Here is a 19,065-nt window from a genome sequence, read left to right on the forward strand (position 1 = left end):
CCATCTATGAAGCAGCCTACAGTTTGGTTCAATTATTACCATGTTTGTTTCTAAAATTATTCAAAACCACACCCCCTTTTGGAAGAACCCATATATTTATATACTTATTAGAGTTCCTCTAATGTTTCCATAGAATTTAATCTTACCTTCCTAGACACAGCAAGAAATATATCTTCTATGGATGACAGTGACTGGCATTGTTTAGGGATTCTAATCCTAAATAACTGGTTGACTGAAGAAAGATACTACTTAAAAGATAATGAAGCAAATGAAAAGCAAGCGTAATCCTCACTAAATGGCATATAACTTAGGGAGACACTTTTTACAGATAAGGATGTTTCCTTCAGTGATAAATTACCTTGTTGAAGAGTATGGACATGAAGAACAGATCCAACAGCATAGTCTCTGAAAAAGCTTCATAGTCAATTTTGAAAAAGAGCACAGTAAAGATGACTGTGACATACTGATATGTAGGGCTGCTGAAAGAGGACCGTAGCAGCTTCAGACCAGCAATGGTGATCATTAAAGCACCTAATCTACAGTATAAAGAAAGCACATTCATCAACTGATGACTGAAAACGTTAGTCTACAAACTTCAGAAAAATCACCATTTCATTTACTAAACTTAGAATACATATATCAAATTTAAACTTCTAAATATTCCTTTTTAAGCATATGTATCATAATTCTTATCCTTTATATAAATAATCATGTTTAAAAAATAAGTAACACTATTGCAATTCTGACATTGGGTTCTCCAGTTTCTCAGTACTTCTATTGCTTAAACATTAACAGCATTTGGCACATACAAAACATATTAATGCTTACCCAACAACATGTACCTAGTGTAGTGGGTAGGCCTACAGGATGATTGTATAGGCAAGTGAACACCTAAATGGTCTGATTCACACAGTACACAAAAATAATCATCTCCAAAACTTACCATCTAATATTAAAATTAACCTTATTTAATAAATGTCATCTCATAAAATGTTAGTTTACAATGAGATGTCTGGAGTAGTAATATGCCAAGAGCAGAAACAGATGTTCAGAAAAGGGAAGTCAAAGACAAAATTTCACTTGAATTTTTCACACAGTACTTTGCACCAAAGAGACACTCAATGATTACTTGTTACTAGATCAGTAACTTAAGACATTGCTATGACAGACCCCAACAGTCAAACTTAGATAAGAGGAGTACTGTACTTACTCTGTATCCAGTTTTTTTGGACTAGCAATTGTCTCTGCACTGCTACTAAGTTCATTGAGAACAATCAATGGATAGATGATATTCTTCTCCACAAAAAGAAGCCACACATGAAGTTTCTCAAACCACATCACAGTAGCTGCGTCTAACAAGGCAATATTAAGTCAAGAAAACCATGTCATCTAATGCATAAAATAGTCTGGTAATGTGATAAGAAAGGAAAATCTTACCACTCAAATTCAGCTGTACTATAAATAATGTAAGTAATCCAGTATGTCAATCAATAGTCAATTTTATGAATTCTGAGACACAAGCAACTTTCCAACTTAGATGTTAAATTTAGATGAACTGAATTTCATTTTAAACTTTTATTCTTGAAATCTCAGTTTTTAACCATAACTTTTTCTTATTTATGCCTATAACTTTTGGAGAAAAGATTAGTGAAGATTATTAGACTGCCCCTTTCCCCAAAAAGAAATAAATGATCTATTAAATTATCTGTTTTTAAAATCCTTACATACACATACATCTTATAAGACATACATCTCAGAACAGATATGAAAGTATATGTTTTGGATTCACACACTTCATAAGTGTCATTTTCATTGCCAGTAATATTTTCCCAATACTTTAATATTTAATGTCATTGGGGAAAGTGTCTAGGATAAGCTGAAAGATTTAAAATACGGTCCTCCAGCTATCTGAAAATAACGTCAACCACCTCTAGGAAGTTCTCTAATGAATCAGATTTTTCTTTATAGCTACTACAGTCAACTTTGCTAATGCCTAATACTCTCAATAAGTGAAAAATGTTATGTTGATTCAAAATTTATAAAAATTTAGACTAAATGTTTTGTTAAGATAAAAAACAAACAACATGATCAATGATTTACTTTAATGAAAACTGTTCTTCAAAACAAACCAGATACACCTGCTAACATTTATATATGAAAGCAATTAATCATTAACTATCAAAAATACATCATTCTGAGTTATTTTCCTTATGGTAAGAATAGGCCAGTACAGATTTTTATAGTTTTATGTCATTTTACTATAATCTACACATTAATATTTAATTATCTCTCCAGGATCAAAATAGTGATCAAGATTACAGTACCATGATGACTTAAGCAATTCTGCTAAAAGGCCCAGGAAATACGCTTTGATACTGCAAAGTCAAGTTTGGTATAGAAATCTTTCAAAAGCTTCAGAGTTCTCTAAAGAAGTTAATTCATCTCCAAACAGTTGAGAAATTTACTCTCTATAGTAACTCATTAACTAAAGAGAAAGTCTGAGGAAAAAACATTGGCTTGTTTAATCACTGGTATATAATAATGATGACACAGGTATTAACTTTTATTATATCCCTAAAATGAGGAAGTATATTATAGGTCATGGAACCAATGAACCAGACTGATTACTTAAAACAGAAAAGTCAGGGTTTAAAGTGACAAGTAAAAAGCTTGCCAAATGGACTAGCCTTCTACCTCTTTTTAGTCATTTTATACTTTATCCCAAATCTGAATGAATAATAACAATTACAAATGTTTTTCACCTCTTTTCTCTTGATCAACTCTTTATAACCCTCTCTGGTAGGACATAGTGTCACTGGTGGAAACAGGAACGAAGACCTTTCTATTCCCTTTATGCTTTGAGTTAAAAATATATCAAATAGAAGTCTTAAAGAGGATTGAGTTGCCTGCATATTGCAAGGAAGATTGAGGGTAAAGGTAGGGACTGGAAAGAGAAGTCACAGACATACACTGAAGAATTAATCAATGAGAGGTCTGTGAAGAAAAACTTAAGAGGAGGAAAGAGCAAGGCTTATTCCGTGGTAAGTTGGCATTTTAGCACTGACATTTATACTTCAACTGAAATGAAAGCAAAAGGTCTGATTCATTAGTGTCAAACCTAAGAAACACAAGCCGAAGTGTTACTTGATGATAGTTACTGAACAGTCACCTGTCAACAAAGTAAAAGAAAAAAATCCATAGTATTGAAAGGAAAAGTGTTAATGAAATACTTACTTCGAACTTCATACTGATTATACTCCACCGTCTTGAGCAGAGGGTGAGAGAAGCAGTGCCATGGTAGCTGCTTCCTAACTTGAGGCAGCACGTAATGGGTTACAAAACCCACGAAGCCGACAAGCGCATACAACACATACTTGAGCGCAGGCTAAAAGAAGGATAAAGTTGAGGACATGAAAAGTGATTTTGAGACCCAAAGGAGAACTTCTAATTTGTCAGTTCAATTTAGTCAATTATAGAATCTAAGAACTAAACATTTGTCTGCAGTTAACATTTCTATATTATGTAATTTTCTGATTAAATCAGCCATAAAAGGTAGTGACTGTTCACGTATTATAAAATGTGTTAACTACTTTCCTTGGTGTCTCACACTGTCAATGTAATTAGAGTGTGGCCTGAGGTATATTGCTTGCTTCCCTAAGAATGTTCTATGTGACTTGCAGAGCAATGTATTCAATTGTTTTAGCTAGTAGAGATAAAGGACATGAGCTAAATAAAACTGTTAAGTTTGAGTGAAGAGCAAAATAGAATGAGGAAAAAGTTCTTTTTTTGTGGCTTCACATGGTTTGGAAGAGAGTTCTTATGTATGACTAAATTCACAAAAACCAAGTACCATCACTTCAAGTATTCAAATTAAAAGTCATACATTTAGAAACTAAAGAGGTTTCCATCGGACCCCTGAAGACCCACTGGACCTCACTCAGCTTGTGAGGTACTCAGGAGTTAATGGTTCAAATTGGAAGAGAAGAAAACAGGCAAAAATGTTAAATTTAAATAATATAACCTTTGCTTCTGGCCAAATGGAATAATAGAGATTTACCCTATTCTACATGAACCAAAATAGAATAAAATATATGAACCAATGTTTTGCAATATACTAGACGCAAGGAAATAATCAGTTAACACTGAGAGAAAGAAAACAGATGAGGTAAGTGTCAGGACTGCCCCAGCTTACTGCCCTTAGATACTTTCCAAGTTGCAGTGAAGGGAGGGGAATCCACATGAAGCCTGGTACCTCCTGAGTTGAGGAGATAGAACTAAAAGCCTGGAGACAGCAAAGCAGCTAGTGTTCACCAGAGCTCACCAGAGCAGACAGTGCTCCAAAGAGAAAACTGCATGGAGAGAGAACTTAGAAGATCTGCGGAGTCTCCCTCGAATATTCAGGGGAATCAGCACATGTGTGTGGGAGAGAACTACATATGCAAAGGGAAGGAACCTCGCCAAGGGATTAAAGAGAAGAGCATCCAGCACTCACACAGGGCTAGGAATAGTGCCTGTTCTCACAAGCCAGGTTGGAAAAACTCAACATTCACAGGGCACTGGTCAGAGTATTCCAAAGCATGTTGCCTCAGTAGGGGGAATATTAGCCCTAAACTAAACAGCCCTAGTCTCAATTAAGCAATCTTAAAAGTTAGATCTGAGGGGATCAAACTGTTAACAAGTAACTTAATAGTGCCAAAAAACAAAGTTCAAGAGTATTTCTAGGAATACAAAAATATCCAATACACAAAAGGCCAACCTTATAATGCTTGACATCCAATCAAAAATTACCATGCATGCAAAGAATCAGGAAACTATGACCCATGGGGAAAAATATCAATTAATCAAAACCAACCCATAAGTGACAGAGAAATTAGAATTATGAGACAAGAACATTAAGAGAATTAGAGGTGAATTCCATTTGTTCAAAAAAGTGAATAGAGGCATGAGAGATATAAAAAAAGACCTAAAATCCAACTTCTAAAGATGAAACTTGTTAGTTCTGAGACAAAAAATACACTGGATGGGATTAACTGCAGATTACATATTACAGAAGAAAAGATTAGTGAACTTAACAACAAAGCAATAGCAATAGAAAACATTCAAAATTAAACATGTGGTGGTGGGGGGGAAAGAATTTAAAATGAACAAAGCATCAGTGAACTGTGGGACAAATTCAAGAGGCCAAATATACATGTAACTGGAGTCCATGAGTGGGGGTGGGTGGAGGGACAGCAAAAGGAAAAGGGAAAAAACATTTACAGTAATAACGACCAAAATTTTCTAAATTTGATGAAAACTAGACCACAGATGCAATGTACCCCAGACACAAAAACATGAAGAAAACTACGTGGAGGTGCATCATAATCAAATTGACACCATGTAGAAATACAGGTCTGCACAAGAGAATGAAGAGCCCCGAGGAAGGTAACCGCGTGGCCTGCAGACGCGCAGCACTGTACTGCAGGACCAAGCATCGCCCACACCCGGGCCTGATTTAGAGGACGACGTTCTGGACTTCCAGTTGTAGTGGAATGAGACTTTGGGGGGTTTAGAAGGATGTGAATCACGGAGCCCAGAGGGCATACGGTGTCAGTCCAGCACGGTTCCTGGTGTTTATGCCTGCTTGTATTCCCCTCCCACATTGCAGCAGGGTTGCCCTGTATGACCAATGGATACGGAAGAAGTGGTGGTATGTATGCCACATCCAACATCAGTTATAAAAGACTGGGCCTTCGGTCTTGGGCTTTCTCTCTCTAGGATCACTGGCTCTGGGGGAAACAGGCTGCCATTCTGTGAGGATATTCAGGCAGCCCCTGGTGAGGACCACATGGAGAAGAACTAAGCTCTCTGGCCAACAGTCAGCAAGAAAGTGAGGCCTGCTAACAGCCTCAGCTGATTGCAGCCACATATGACTGCAGCATCATAACACATGCTGAGCTGGGATCATCTGGCTAAGCCACTCCCAGAGTCACGACCCATGAGAAACCATGAGAAAATAAGTATTTGTTGTTAAAACCAAACAAAAAGTCATATATTTCGGCCTTATGGACCAACACTACAATCAAATCAGAAGTGAATCCAAAGTTATTTTCCCCGAGTGAAAAGAATAAAATGATTCCTTACCTGCAATACTGTGAACACTGTGCTTACATGAATAGCAAAATACAGCACACCAATTACAATGCACACTACTAGGTCAGACTGTAAACGCTCGCTCTGCAGAACAAAACAGAATTATCTAACATTACACAAAAATTTAAACAAAATCTTTCCTCCCAAGTGGCCAAGCTTAAGAAATAAATTTTCATTGATCCTATTCTGTAGCACTTCTAGGTATTTCTTACACATAATAATTAACTACAGTGAGTCTTATTTTCTTCCTCAGTTTCCTCATATTTTGGTTTGATACTGCAATGCCAAGGAAATTAAACTAAGCTTAACTAGTTCCACACACAGTAAACATATCATAACAAAGTCTTTTAGAATGAAGATTTTCCCCCCATTGGTCTGTAAGCTTTACATACAGGAAAAAGAAATGAGATATTTAAGTTCTTTTATAGGGTATATCCTTTTGGATAACAAAGTTATATTTTCATTGGCCTTCTGAAATGTTGAAACTGCATGCATATGTCCTGTTTTACTTATTGAATCTTGTTTTTTTTTTAAAAAAAAATTTATTTATTTATTTATTTTTGTCTGCGTTGGCTCTTCATTGCTGCGCGCGGGCTTTCTCTAGTTGGGGGGAGCGGGGACTACTCTTTGTGGCGAGTGCGTGGGCTTCTCATTGTGGTGGCTTCTCTTGTTGCAGAGCATGGGCTCTAGGCACGCGGGCTTCAGTAGTTGTGGCTCGCGGGCTCTAGAGCGCAGGCTCAGTAGTTGTGGCGCACGGGCTTAGTTGCTCCGCGGCATGTGGGATCTTCCTGGACCAGGGCTCAAACCCACGTCCCCTGCATTGGCAGGTGGATGCTTAACCACTGCGCCACCAGAGAAGTCCCTACTTACTGACTTTTGGTTCTTTTAGTGGTTGCAGTGAAAACCAGAAACCTCTTGATATCTTTGGTCATCAACTGACCCACAGATCTATGCTTTTAAGCTAATACATTCAGAAATATCCTATTTTACTTAACATGAAATGTCCTTTGCTAACATGAAAACTAAAGTCAGAAAAAACTCTTTAAATTATATCTTGAGGCAGTTTTGTATTTTTCTAAAGTTTTCTAAAGAATATATGAACAGCTCAAGTTCAGTGAAGGTAAATATTAGTCTAATTCAAGACCTATATAAATTCAGTCTTTCATAAATGGAAATATGTAAAATAACTTAGGAAAAAAATGTTTTATGTTTTGTTCCATATGGCAGATACGAATCCGTAGAATTCATTTTTTAAGTAATAACTGAAAGAATGCAGGTAACATTAAAATTTTTAAATTACTACATCTGCTTGAGTATATGAAATTAGTACAGGTTATTGTTCTCTCCTTCAACCTGGAAAATAAACATACACACACTCTTACCCTTGAAAAATAAAACACACTAAAAGACCAGCAGATGACTTATAAAGACATAGTTTTTATCAACAAAAATAACAACAAAATAAATCTAATTTATGTTAATATTCACCTTTCAAATCCTAGTTTAAATTCAATAGGATTAAGAATTCTATAAACAATGAAATCACTTAATCTCACCTTATCTAAAAATAAATATTTAGCATACTGTTCTACATTGAAACAAACTTTGAGGAATGAGCATTTCTTACATGTTAAAATTTGAAATAAAAACCACCAACCATGTACAACTATATATGTATTTTTCCCCAGTTACTAAAATTGTGTTACCTCAAAAAGTGTTCATTGTTTTATATAGTTCAGTGTTTATAGTGTTCAGTGTTTTATATAGTTCAATTGAACTATATAAAATTGCAGTCTTCTAGGTGATTTTAAAAAGCTAAAACTTACAACAGAATTTCTAAGTTTTTCAGGCAGTGGGTCTTTTACTTCAGACAACGGGTCTTCTGGATTTTTCTCTTCTGTTTTTGGAAAAATCTTGGATTGCACCAAAGAGCTTTACATTAAAAAAAGAGAGAAAATAATTTAAAAGTATATTTATAACCTAAAAACCAGTACTTCAAATGGCAAATAAAGTTTATGATAGAAAATGAAGTGATCCAAGTATATTTACTCATTAAGCAAATGACAAATTCTAAAAAGTTTAAGATGCCATAAATAAGCATACAATAAGAATATTTTTATGAAAATATAGTTTTAAATCTTAGGAGAGAAAAAGCTAACAAATACTTTCAGCCAATGGTAATCAGAATGACCCAAAGTTAATATATTTTGAAATCAAATATAGATAAGTCAATAGCACTTTGACAAGGCATTGGAAAAACAGATTTTGGAAGTTAAATTTGAAAGAAATGCCAACTTATTTAAATTTCTTTAATTCAATAACAAGTAATCTCACTTACAAAAGTACAGATGGATCACTGCTTTGTCGGCTGAGATGATAGGATACTGCCACTAATAAACCACAAAATATGGAGAAAAGCACTGGAATATGCTGCCCATCCCAAGAATCCTGTTGGGGAAAAAAAGTTTGACAGAACAATATGCTTCTAATTCACAATGTATCACATAATCCTTTTATGTCAGTATTTTGGAGAAAGATAACTTAATTAAACAAAACCTTTTCACATGTTATTAATTGCATTTTATTCCACATAAACTTAGATTTATTACTTTCTGATGAACTAGAATCTAACTGCTAGATCATCGTCAGATTTCTTTTGGTACTAAAGCTCTATTATACACTAGGAATAATACATTTGTTTCTGATACATGCTGCTGTCAATTTCTTTCATATTTTAAGTGGTATTAAGTTTACAGTAAACTACGTTCTCTTTTTTGAAAAACAAAATAACTTGGTGTAGCAAACTTCTGTTATATATAATAACGGAGTAGGAAAAGGTAATACATGATACAACACTTCAGGCAAAACAAACTGTTGACATTTGGTATGCTACTTTCTGGATGCCTCTGCTCATATAAAATGCCATTATGTCCTCCAGAGCACTGAATAGGCATCAGTGTTTCTTGAGTGAATAAACTGTATATTCCCAGAAATAAATAATACAAAGCTAGCTTCTAAGGCCAACCAAACATGTGGATGTGGATATGCCATGTCTGCTTTGCTCACTGCAGTATCTCTGGAGTCTACTAGCACAGTACTTGGTATAGGGTAGATAACACTGCTATAAGGAATAGTTAACAGTACTTAAGTATGGCCTGTGAGGTAAGCGCCTTTGTCTTTCTCTGGGGATTCAAGAGGAGAGAATGGCAGAGTGGGTAATCAAATGGTAGTTTATTATACAGCCTGCTTTTTTTTCCCATTTAGTAATAGTCTTGGAAATTGCTCCACATCACAACAGAGACCTTTTTTTTTAATGGCTACATCAAAATCTTATCATCATCATTGTATTACGTGTATCATACTATGTACTGAGCCCCATTCTCAGAGCTTGTAAGTACTTCCTAAATTCTTACAATCATCCTTGGAGATATGTACTATTACCCCCCAATTTATAGATGAGGAAACTAATGTACAGATGGTTTAAGTAATTTGTCCAGTTAAGTGGTGGAGCCAGGAACTGAACTTCCTTATATGTTTGAATTTACTGAGAAGAAAGTTAAACGATATGTGAAGAGTTTGAGAATGAAAGAGAGATAAATACATAAGAAAACAAAGTAAAGGAGAAAACGAAATGTATGTAGGAATAGCATTTGCACAGTGATAGTAAGGTAAACATACCGGGTGTATGAGGGAGACAAGGAAGGCTGCGTCTAGTAGAAATGTGGGGGGGAGAGGTGAAAGAAAGTTAAGCCTACAATTCCATGACGTGCAGTCCATGGATAATGCCTAAACCTTGACAAAATACAAGAAGTGTAAGTTAGTTGCTTAGAGATACTGAAGGAAATACCAAAAGAATCAGTTCAAAGAATTGAAAGTGGTTAACTCTGAGGAAGAAATAACGGGGTAGGGGATTGCTGTCCCTGGCACTAAGTCTTGTAGAAATATTTGACTCTTTAAAAGATAACTATGTGCAACTCTGGTAAAAATGAAAACTGAAAAAAAGATGTGCAGTACAACCACTCTGGAAAACTGGCAATTCAGTTTTAGTTATCTACCCAAGAAACATGAAAACATATATCCACAAAAAAAGACTTGCACAAGAACGTTCAAAGCAGCCTTATTCATAATAGCCCTAAATTAGAAACAACCCAGATGTTCATCTCTAAGACAGCAGATAAACTGTGACATATTCATACAATGGAAATAAGGAGGATTTAAAACTAAATGGGATACTTCTCTGCAACAAAAAGGAACAAACTACTGATACACATAATGTAGATGAATCTCAAAAACATAATATGAACAAAACACATCAGTTACAAAAGAGTAACTATGGCATGGTTCCATTTATATGAAGCTCAAGCACCGCAAACCTATAATAAAATAAAAGCAGCTGGGGCAGAGCAACTGGGAAGGAACAAGAGGGAACTTTCTGATGGTGATGAAACTGTTTTGTATCTTGCTAGGGGTGTATATTACACAGGTATGTGCATTTGTCACAACTTATCAAATTGTGTACTTAAGATAGGTGGAATTCACTGTGTATAAATTTTGCCTCAAAACAAGTTCTGAAAAAAACCCAAAAAGATGCTTGCATTTATTTAACAAATGCTTGACACTACTTTTTATTGCTCTCAGACAAAGAAAAAAATCCTTAAATTGGTCTCAAAATGACTTATTTTATTTACATTAATAATTTAGAATGATATGCAATACAATGATTAAAAGATGGCTTTGTTCTACACACTGTATTGGGTCTGAACGTTTTCACTTCATTACATAATGGCCCAAATTCTGGCAATCTCTTAATAATATGTAAGCATCTAGAAAGTATATACATAAAAAACAGGAGGTACTAAAGCTGTCTTAGAGGAATAATGTTAACTTTTAATAAGCTTTAAAGTTCAAGGAAAAGCAAAACGTAAACACAAAAAAAGCAGAAATAACAGATGTAAAAGTCTACATTAGTGAATAGATAAAAAAATTAAACCATTCCTAAAGGCATGCAATAATGTTCCCCAATGAGCCTAACTGTCCAGAAGTAACTTCTATTGTCAATTTCTTGTGTATTCTTCCATAAATGCTCTATGTATACACAAGCCATCAGGTGTGCTTTTTTTAAAAAAGGCACAAAGGAAACATCTAGTTTTTGGCATATTGCCTTCCTTTATATTAAAACATACACACACACACACACACACACACACACACACACACACAGGAATATTATTTAAGCTTAAAAAAAGGAAATTTTGTCACCTGCAACAACATGGATGAAACTGGAGGGCATTATGCTAAGTAAAATAAGCCAGACAGAGAATGACAAATACTGCACGTTATCACTTACATGTGGGGGGGAAAAGTCAAACTCATAAAAACAGAGAATAGAAAAGTGGTTGTCAGGGACTGGGAGGTGGGGGAAACAGGGAAAGGTTGGTAAAAGGGTACAAACTTTCAGTTATAAGATAAAGTTTAGGTACGGCATGGGCAAATGGGTAAAGAGGGTCAAAAGGCACAAACTTCCAGTTCTGTTTAATATTTATTTACTTATTTATTTGGCTGCATCGGGTCTTAGTTGCAGCATGCGGGATCTTTTTTTAGTTGTGGCATGTGAACTCTTAGTTGCGGCACGTGGGACCTAGTTCACTGACCAGGAATCGTACCCGGGTTCCCTGCATTGGGAGCGTGGAGTCTTACCCACGGGACCACCAGGGAAGTCCCAAACTTCCGGTTTTAAGATAAATAAGTTCTGGGGAGGTAACGTACAGCACAGTGACTACAGTTAATAATAATGTATGCATATTTAAAAGGTGCTAAGAGAACAGATCTTAAAAGTTCTCAACACAAGAAAAAATATTTGTAACTATGTATGGTGACAGCTGTTAACTGGATTTATTGTGGTGCTCGTCTTGCAATATATACAAATATTGAATCATTAGCTGAAACTAATATAATGTATATGTCAATTATACCTCAATAAAAATTAAAATAATAAACTTAGAAAAATTTTTTTAAAAGATGAATAAGTTCTGAGGACCTAATATGTAACACAGTGACTATAGTTGATAACACTGAATTGTAGAACTGAAATTTGCTAAGAGTAGAATTTAAATGTGCTCACCAAAAAAAGAGGTAAATATGTGAGGTGATAAATGTGTTAACTTGTCAGGAGGAATCCTTTCACAATGTATACGTATATCAAATCATCATACTGTACACTTTAAATATCTTACATTTTTGTCAATTACATTTCAATACAGCTTGATAAAAAAGAAACAAATTGTATGTCTTGGAAATCATTCCACATTTGCAGATAAAAAATCTATTTTGGGACTTTCCTGGTGGTCCAGTGGCTAAGACTCTGACTAGTCTAGGACTGAACTAGGAGTTCACATGCTGCAATTAAAAGATCCTGCATGCCACAATGAAGATCCTACATGCAGCAATGAAGATCCCGTGTACCACAACTAAGACCCAGTGCAGCCAAATAAATAAATAGGATAGATAGATAAATAAATAATTTTAAAGTCTGTTTTTATTCTTTTTCGTGGCTGTATAGTATTCCAGTGTAAGGCTATACCATATTTGATTTAAACAGTCACAAACAACAAATACTAGGTCGTTTACAGTTTTTGCTGTTACAAACACTGCTATGATGAAATCTCTGCACATAGTCTTTGCTCATTTATATAAGTACATCTGCACATTTATTCTATTACAATGGGGAATGCCTAAAACTAAAATAGTCTAATGTAAATGCCATGGCCAAGAAAGAAGGAAAATAAAAACATATCTCCCTGCCTGTCTTAGGACACAAGTTTCTAGTTGGCAGTTTTACAATTGCTGCTCTTCTGCTATATAATTATAGTTAAATAGGTCTTTAGAAAATTAGAAAACTTACTGCATTGTTAACTTCTATGACTGCAACTTTCAAATAATGACCCACTTTCCAAAACATGTTCTCCAAACATAGATCTAAAACCTTTATACCAGGATGGTTTATAGGTAGTGTAGCTGGGAGAAGCTTGGATTTGGATCTCATTACCTCCAGTTCCTTCCTGGGCTTAATGTCATCGAGTATCTCCCTCTCTGATCAATTTTCCATCTCCCATTTTAAATGCAATCAAGGCTCAGATCTTTTTTAAAAAACAAAACCCAGAAAACAATCCTCACCATGTGCACAGGTTTCCCGACTATATTCTAGAGAGAGTAGAATACGTTTCCTTCATATCTATTCAGACCTAAACTTATATTAATCTAGCTTCCTCAGCCAAAACACCAAAAAAGCTGTTTTGTTAAAGTCACCAATATCCTATTAACTGCCAAATTCAATAAATTTTTTTTCACACTGTATTGCTTCTGAAGTTTCCTTTGTTGGATTCTGTTCCATCTACTGCTTAAATATTGGCATTTCCCAGGGTTCTATCTGCATCCTGCCAACCCAGGCTAGCAGTCTTTTTCTTATACTTTGTTGATGAATTCTAAATCTTTTCATCATTACTGCAAATAACTACCCACTGTGTATCTCTGGATACCCCATTAATGCCAACAAATAAAAGTGTCTAAATGTAAACAATCACCTTCCCCGGTAAACTCAAAGATTTCCAATCATGTGCATTAATATCACCATCTAACCAGATGTTCAAGCCAGCCCCTACCCAGAAGTCATCCTGGATCCTACTCTGGCTCTTTTCATCCACAGAGTGCCCAAATATATTCACTGAATCCAATTTTCATTAAGTCCCTTATAATTAAGACGGCAGCACAAGAGTCACCCTACTTCTGATACTTCCTGCTTATATTTCAGTCTCCTTCACACTGGGGACCAAGTAATCTTTCTAAAATGCAACACTGATCATTTCCTTGCCTTACCTCAAATATTTGGTGGTCTTCCATCTCCACCCAATACGTTCAGGATAAAAGATATTTCATAATCCAGCCGTTGCTTACCTTTCCAGCCTTACTGTAGGCCATCTTTCCTCATGTACCCAAATTTCCAGCAATTCCAAATTATTTGCTGTTTCCTGTACATAACACACTTTCTTTACAACTCCATGGCTCTTCATCCCTTGTTTCAACTAGCTATTTCCTATTGTTCTTCAAATTTTGGTTAAAAAACCACCCCCTTGGAAAATCATCTTTAATCCCTTTAGGCTGAATAGGGTAATATCTTAATTCGTATACCTGTAACACTCTGTTTTCATAGCCTTCATCACCCTCTATTAAGAGCATCAACTGACTTGTTAATCACAGTTAACATATAGGCAAATTAAAAGCAGAACTAGGCACACAGTAAGCACAGTAAATTCTACTGAATAAGTGAAGCAAGGAAGGATGCTATGAGTCACTTTTCATAGCCCTTTCAACCCTATCGTTCCCTGATTATCTTGTATTAATCATAAAAAAATAAAATACCAGGAGCTGAGAGTTGTTTATGAGAAATCTAAAATTTTTACAGTTATAATTTGGTGACAATTGTTTTAAGTTGGAACTAATAAGGCTTGTCCAGATTCTTCTAAACCAATAATGACATTAAATTTCAGTGTATTAATTTTTACTAGACTGTATTTTAAATTGCAGTCCTTGAACAACTTCTCCTAAGTTTTAAAAAATCTTGATGTGAAGAGTAGTTACATATATTCTTAAGTAGAAACCTAAAGTTAATTTCATATTCTGTTATTACTATGCCCACCTCTATCCCAGACCAGCCTAGTTTTTACTAATCTGTTTCTAATATTAACCTATGATTACTACATGGAAAAGGATTTTCCTTTAGTAATGATTAACTATGAAATTGCTTTCAAATTCAAACTAAATGAGAATAAGAATAATGCTCAACATAGGAAGACCATGAAAATTAATGCTGAAGAGCTACCAGGAAAAAACTCATTAGTTAATTTAAAACAATCTTAATATAGAAAAGTAGCCTTAAAGACACAACATACTACATGTATTGCTCACCTTTAAGGCGCCGTAACACAATCCATATAGTAAGGCTACTGCCACAATGCTACAGATGAAACTGTAAAGTGCTGCAAGCAGGCTTGTAGTGGCTAGACAGGAAAGGGAAAATGAAATCAACATTTATGTTGAAAACATACTTTAAAAGGTCACTGAAAAGTATTTAAAATGGTATGCTATTAACTATAATTAAATATCTACTTGTTTGATTTATAAAACTTCAGTTTCTTCATCCTATCCTTTCAAAAAATTTTGAGGACTTTCCTGGTGGCACAGTGGTTAAGATTCCGCCTGCCAATGCAGCAGACACGGGTTCGAGCCTTGGTTCGGGAAGACCCCACATGCCACGGAGCAACTAAGCCCATGTGCCACAACTACTGAGCCTGCGCTCTAGAGCCCGCGAGCCACAACTACTGAGCCCATGTGCCACAACTACTGAAGCCCATGTGCCTAGAGCCCATGCTCCACAACAAGAGAAGCCACCGCAATGAGAAGCACGCGCACCACAACGAAAAGTAGCCCCCGCTCACCACAACTAGAGAAAGCCCGCGCGCAGCAACGAAGACCCAGCGCAGCCAAAAATAAAATAAATAAATTTATATAAAAAAAAATTGAAACGACAAAGGTTTACTATCAACAATTTCTGATACAAGGTAAAATATATTCCCCTTGGAAGTAATAAACATTTATCTACAGCAGAAAAAAACTGTACCTATATTATGCTTCAAGAATATATCTTATTATTTATAAAAGTATGGGAAAATGAAGCTTGCAGAGCCTGAAAAGAAGCTAGAAATGTATTATGTAGACTGTCTATGTAAACAGAACTTGTGTTACCCACAGAAATAAATGTATATTCCCATGTGTTAATCAATTCTCACAAAAGAGTAATGATCTAACTGCTAACAATAACAAAAAATAGATCTAATGGGATTACTAATAATAAGGAATAGAGGATGGCTAAGATAACAGACTTTAATAGTAATTTTATATGGCGACCATAAAAGAACTCTACAAGAAAAATTTTTCTTTAGGAGATATTAAAAGCCTAACACCTTGCACAAGTTTGTAAATTATGACGAAGCCCACTATTATAAATTACCTACACTAAACCTTCTGCATAGTATTTAGATTAATATAGCACCTATAATAGTCCCCTAAATACTGAAATTGTTTTCTACCCATTAAGCTATGCTGAAGCCCAGCCCAGTCTTAATTCACACTCCTTCAAATTTTCAAAACAATAAAAATGCTCTAGATACATAGTGACATAGAAGAAGCTTAGCTTCTATTTAAAATTTAAACCATAATATCAACATTTTATCAGTAGAGATAATTTCAATGCATATACTTGGAAGATGTGGACTGCAAATGTGAAGTATAGATAGAAATAAACTATAAAGTTCAGTCATTTCTTTCCCTTTCATATTTTTTTCTATAGTTGTACACTCATCTTTCAATAAGATGTTAGATGGTTAAACTTTATAAATAAGGGTATATTTTAACCATGGTAGCTGCCCAAAGTGTTATTTTCAAGTTCTGCAAAACATTATTCCAGGGTAATTTTGGTATAGTCTTACTTATTTTGAAAATAAAATGTACATGTAACAAGGAATACATTTCTAAGTATATCAATTCATATCCACATACCCTACTCTAAAAACAGAGATATTTCTAAAAATCTTATTCAGTAAAATGCTTTTACTAAAAGCATTCTGGTTTTGGTGTTCCCATTCTAAAGATAAAATAAAGCTCTGAAACCAATATATAGAATATCAAATGCATACACTAGTTCAAAATCTAAATATAATGCCATGTATCAGAGCTCAATCTATTTGATCTTTTATCAATATTTCGTTAAGTCTATTCAGGTTCCATGTAAACTCACTATAACTTTTACTTTAAGATGACAGTATTTTAACACTTACAAATCAACTCCATTATCCCTGGATCTTTCCGTAAAGTAGCAGCCTTGACTATTTTTTCCTATCTACAAATTAATTCCTGTTCAGTCTTTAATTATTAAATAAGTGCCTTTTTCTTTCTAATTACAATTCTAAAATAAAAACCGGAAAAGTAATTTAATGTTCAGTTTATTACTTAGTGATCTGTAAAAGTAATACTGTAAACTGTAATTTTTATAAAGAAGTACTCACCATTACCACCAAAGACATGGATATCCAATTGTTCACAAAGGTACATTACGAATGTATTCACCTGAGGCAGGAGACCAATGAAAAATACTATTGGGAAACAGAGTGTAAACACTATAGAAGGAAAGAAAAGCAAGTTAAAAACAGTATATCACATCCATCCTTTTGTTCATCTAAGATCATAAAATAAATGATAAAAAGAAACCCAAAATTAATATAAATTACTAAGCTAGTTTCTTAAAGTTGCTTAAAACTACAAACCAAATTTCTTAAAATATACCACTTTAAATTATTTCTCTCTAGATAACTGCCTGAATATTAAATAATCTTTCCAACTATAAACAACAGCTTTTAAAATTAATTCAACTGTTTCACATAATAGGAACCTGAGATCCAAAGGAAATCTTTCATTCCATCTGCTTCAACAACAGAAGAATTACCATAATATTTGTTCATCATTAGCTTTTTTCATTCCTCACAGCCCTATAGTTTTGTTCCTCACTGAGAGGATGGCAATAAACAGCAAAATAAACCCAGTAAAACTATTTTTATCTACATAATTGATCTATTTATCAGTGAATGGTTTGTATACAAATAAATTAACATTAAGATCTAAGATACTTTAAAGATGACTCACCTATAACTAAATCCCTGGCTGATATAAGCACCAGCGGATTGGTGAAAGTTATTCCGTATAATTTGAACTTGGTTGTAGTAAGGTTTCTACTACCATAATCCAAGAGCCAAATAAGACCACAACACAAACAGAAATAAACTGGTCTACTGTAGGCAATGATACGATTATGACCCTGAAAATGATATTAAAAAAGAAGTCAGTTTATTTAATTTGAAGTGTCACAACTAGCTACTGAGATCTTTGATGGCTTATATTCTAAGGATTCAAAATGCTTCCATATGGTGGTCAGGTTTCTGACTGTGGCAGAAGGGAATTACAAATAAGGATAGGAGGAAGAACAGAATAAACCCCACGATAATTGATTGAAATTAAGTATCAGTATGAACTCAGTATTTTTAATATGCATATAAATAGATAGGTATAAGAATAAATGTGTGTATATACATGTACGTGTGTATGTTAAGTGTATACATATATTTTTCTAGCTTTATCCACTGAGAGGACCTAGAAGCAATGACATTCTAGTAATAAAGATTACTAGCATCCAGCTCTTAGTTTATAAATAACATTATCCACTAAAAAGAACTAAGGATCCACAGAGAAAAGGCTGGTTTCAGGCTAGGGTCGGGAAAGTATAAGATGAGCCTGGAACAAATAATTGTGCCCTAAAGGAAGAAAGTACTTTTAAAATGATGAAGGTATGTCAAAAGGACACAGAAGGCAGCTTGATGGGCTCCCAATGGCCAAATCAGGAACAATTTGAGCATCAAAATAATGATAGTAACATTACTGTCCATTTAATAAAATAAGAATCCATGAATCCACACCAATACAAACAAAAAGGGAAAGTTCTTACGGTAAAAAGTCAACTTATAAATGTAGAAGGTCTGATGGAGCTAAAAAAATCACTATTTGGCAACCATCAAATGATAACTGATTCAGGCAAGAAACATCAATAGATACTAAAAACAACTGGGCAGAGGTTTGCAGGGCAACAGGACATATACACAATCTCAAAGTATCTCCTATGATATACTTATTAACTACAAGAGAAAAATGGTAACATTTCAGTAGAGTATTCGTTCTCAAGGGAGTGGGAGGGGATTCTGCCCCCCAGGGAACATATGGCAATGTCTGAAGACATTGTGGTTGTCACAGTTGGGGTGAGGGTGCTATTAGCAT

General features: G+C 34.7%; 1 protein-coding gene across 6 annotated transcripts in view; it reads right to left on the bottom strand.

The window, feature by feature from the left end:
- Window positions 1–19,065, bottom strand: part of PCNX1 (pecanex 1) — a 168,762-nt gene that overhangs the window by 44,265 nt on the left and 105,432 nt on the right. For all 6 annotated transcript variants that reach the window (XM_082844795.1, XM_082844794.1, XM_082844796.1 and 3 more), the window contains 9 exons: window positions 17,884–18,055; window positions 17,250–17,360; window positions 15,094–15,185; window positions 8,471–8,580; window positions 7,959–8,064; window positions 6,124–6,216; window positions 3,235–3,385; window positions 1,211–1,352; window positions 359–536 (listed from right to left, as the gene is read on the bottom strand). In XM_082844795.1, coding sequence (XP_082700921.1) covers window positions 359–536; window positions 1,211–1,352; window positions 3,235–3,385; window positions 6,124–6,216; window positions 7,959–8,064; window positions 8,471–8,580; window positions 15,094–15,185; window positions 17,250–17,360; window positions 17,884–18,055 — 1,155 coding nt within the window. The remainder of the gene's footprint in view (window positions 1–358; window positions 537–1,210; window positions 1,353–3,234; window positions 3,386–6,123; window positions 6,217–7,958; window positions 8,065–8,470; window positions 8,581–15,093; window positions 15,186–17,249; window positions 17,361–17,883; window positions 18,056–19,065) is intronic.

This window comes from Leucopleurus acutus (genome assembly GCF_964270905.1).
Source record: "Leucopleurus acutus genome assembly, chromosome: 1".
NCBI lineage: Eukaryota > Metazoa > Chordata > Mammalia > Artiodactyla > Delphinidae > Leucopleurus > Leucopleurus acutus.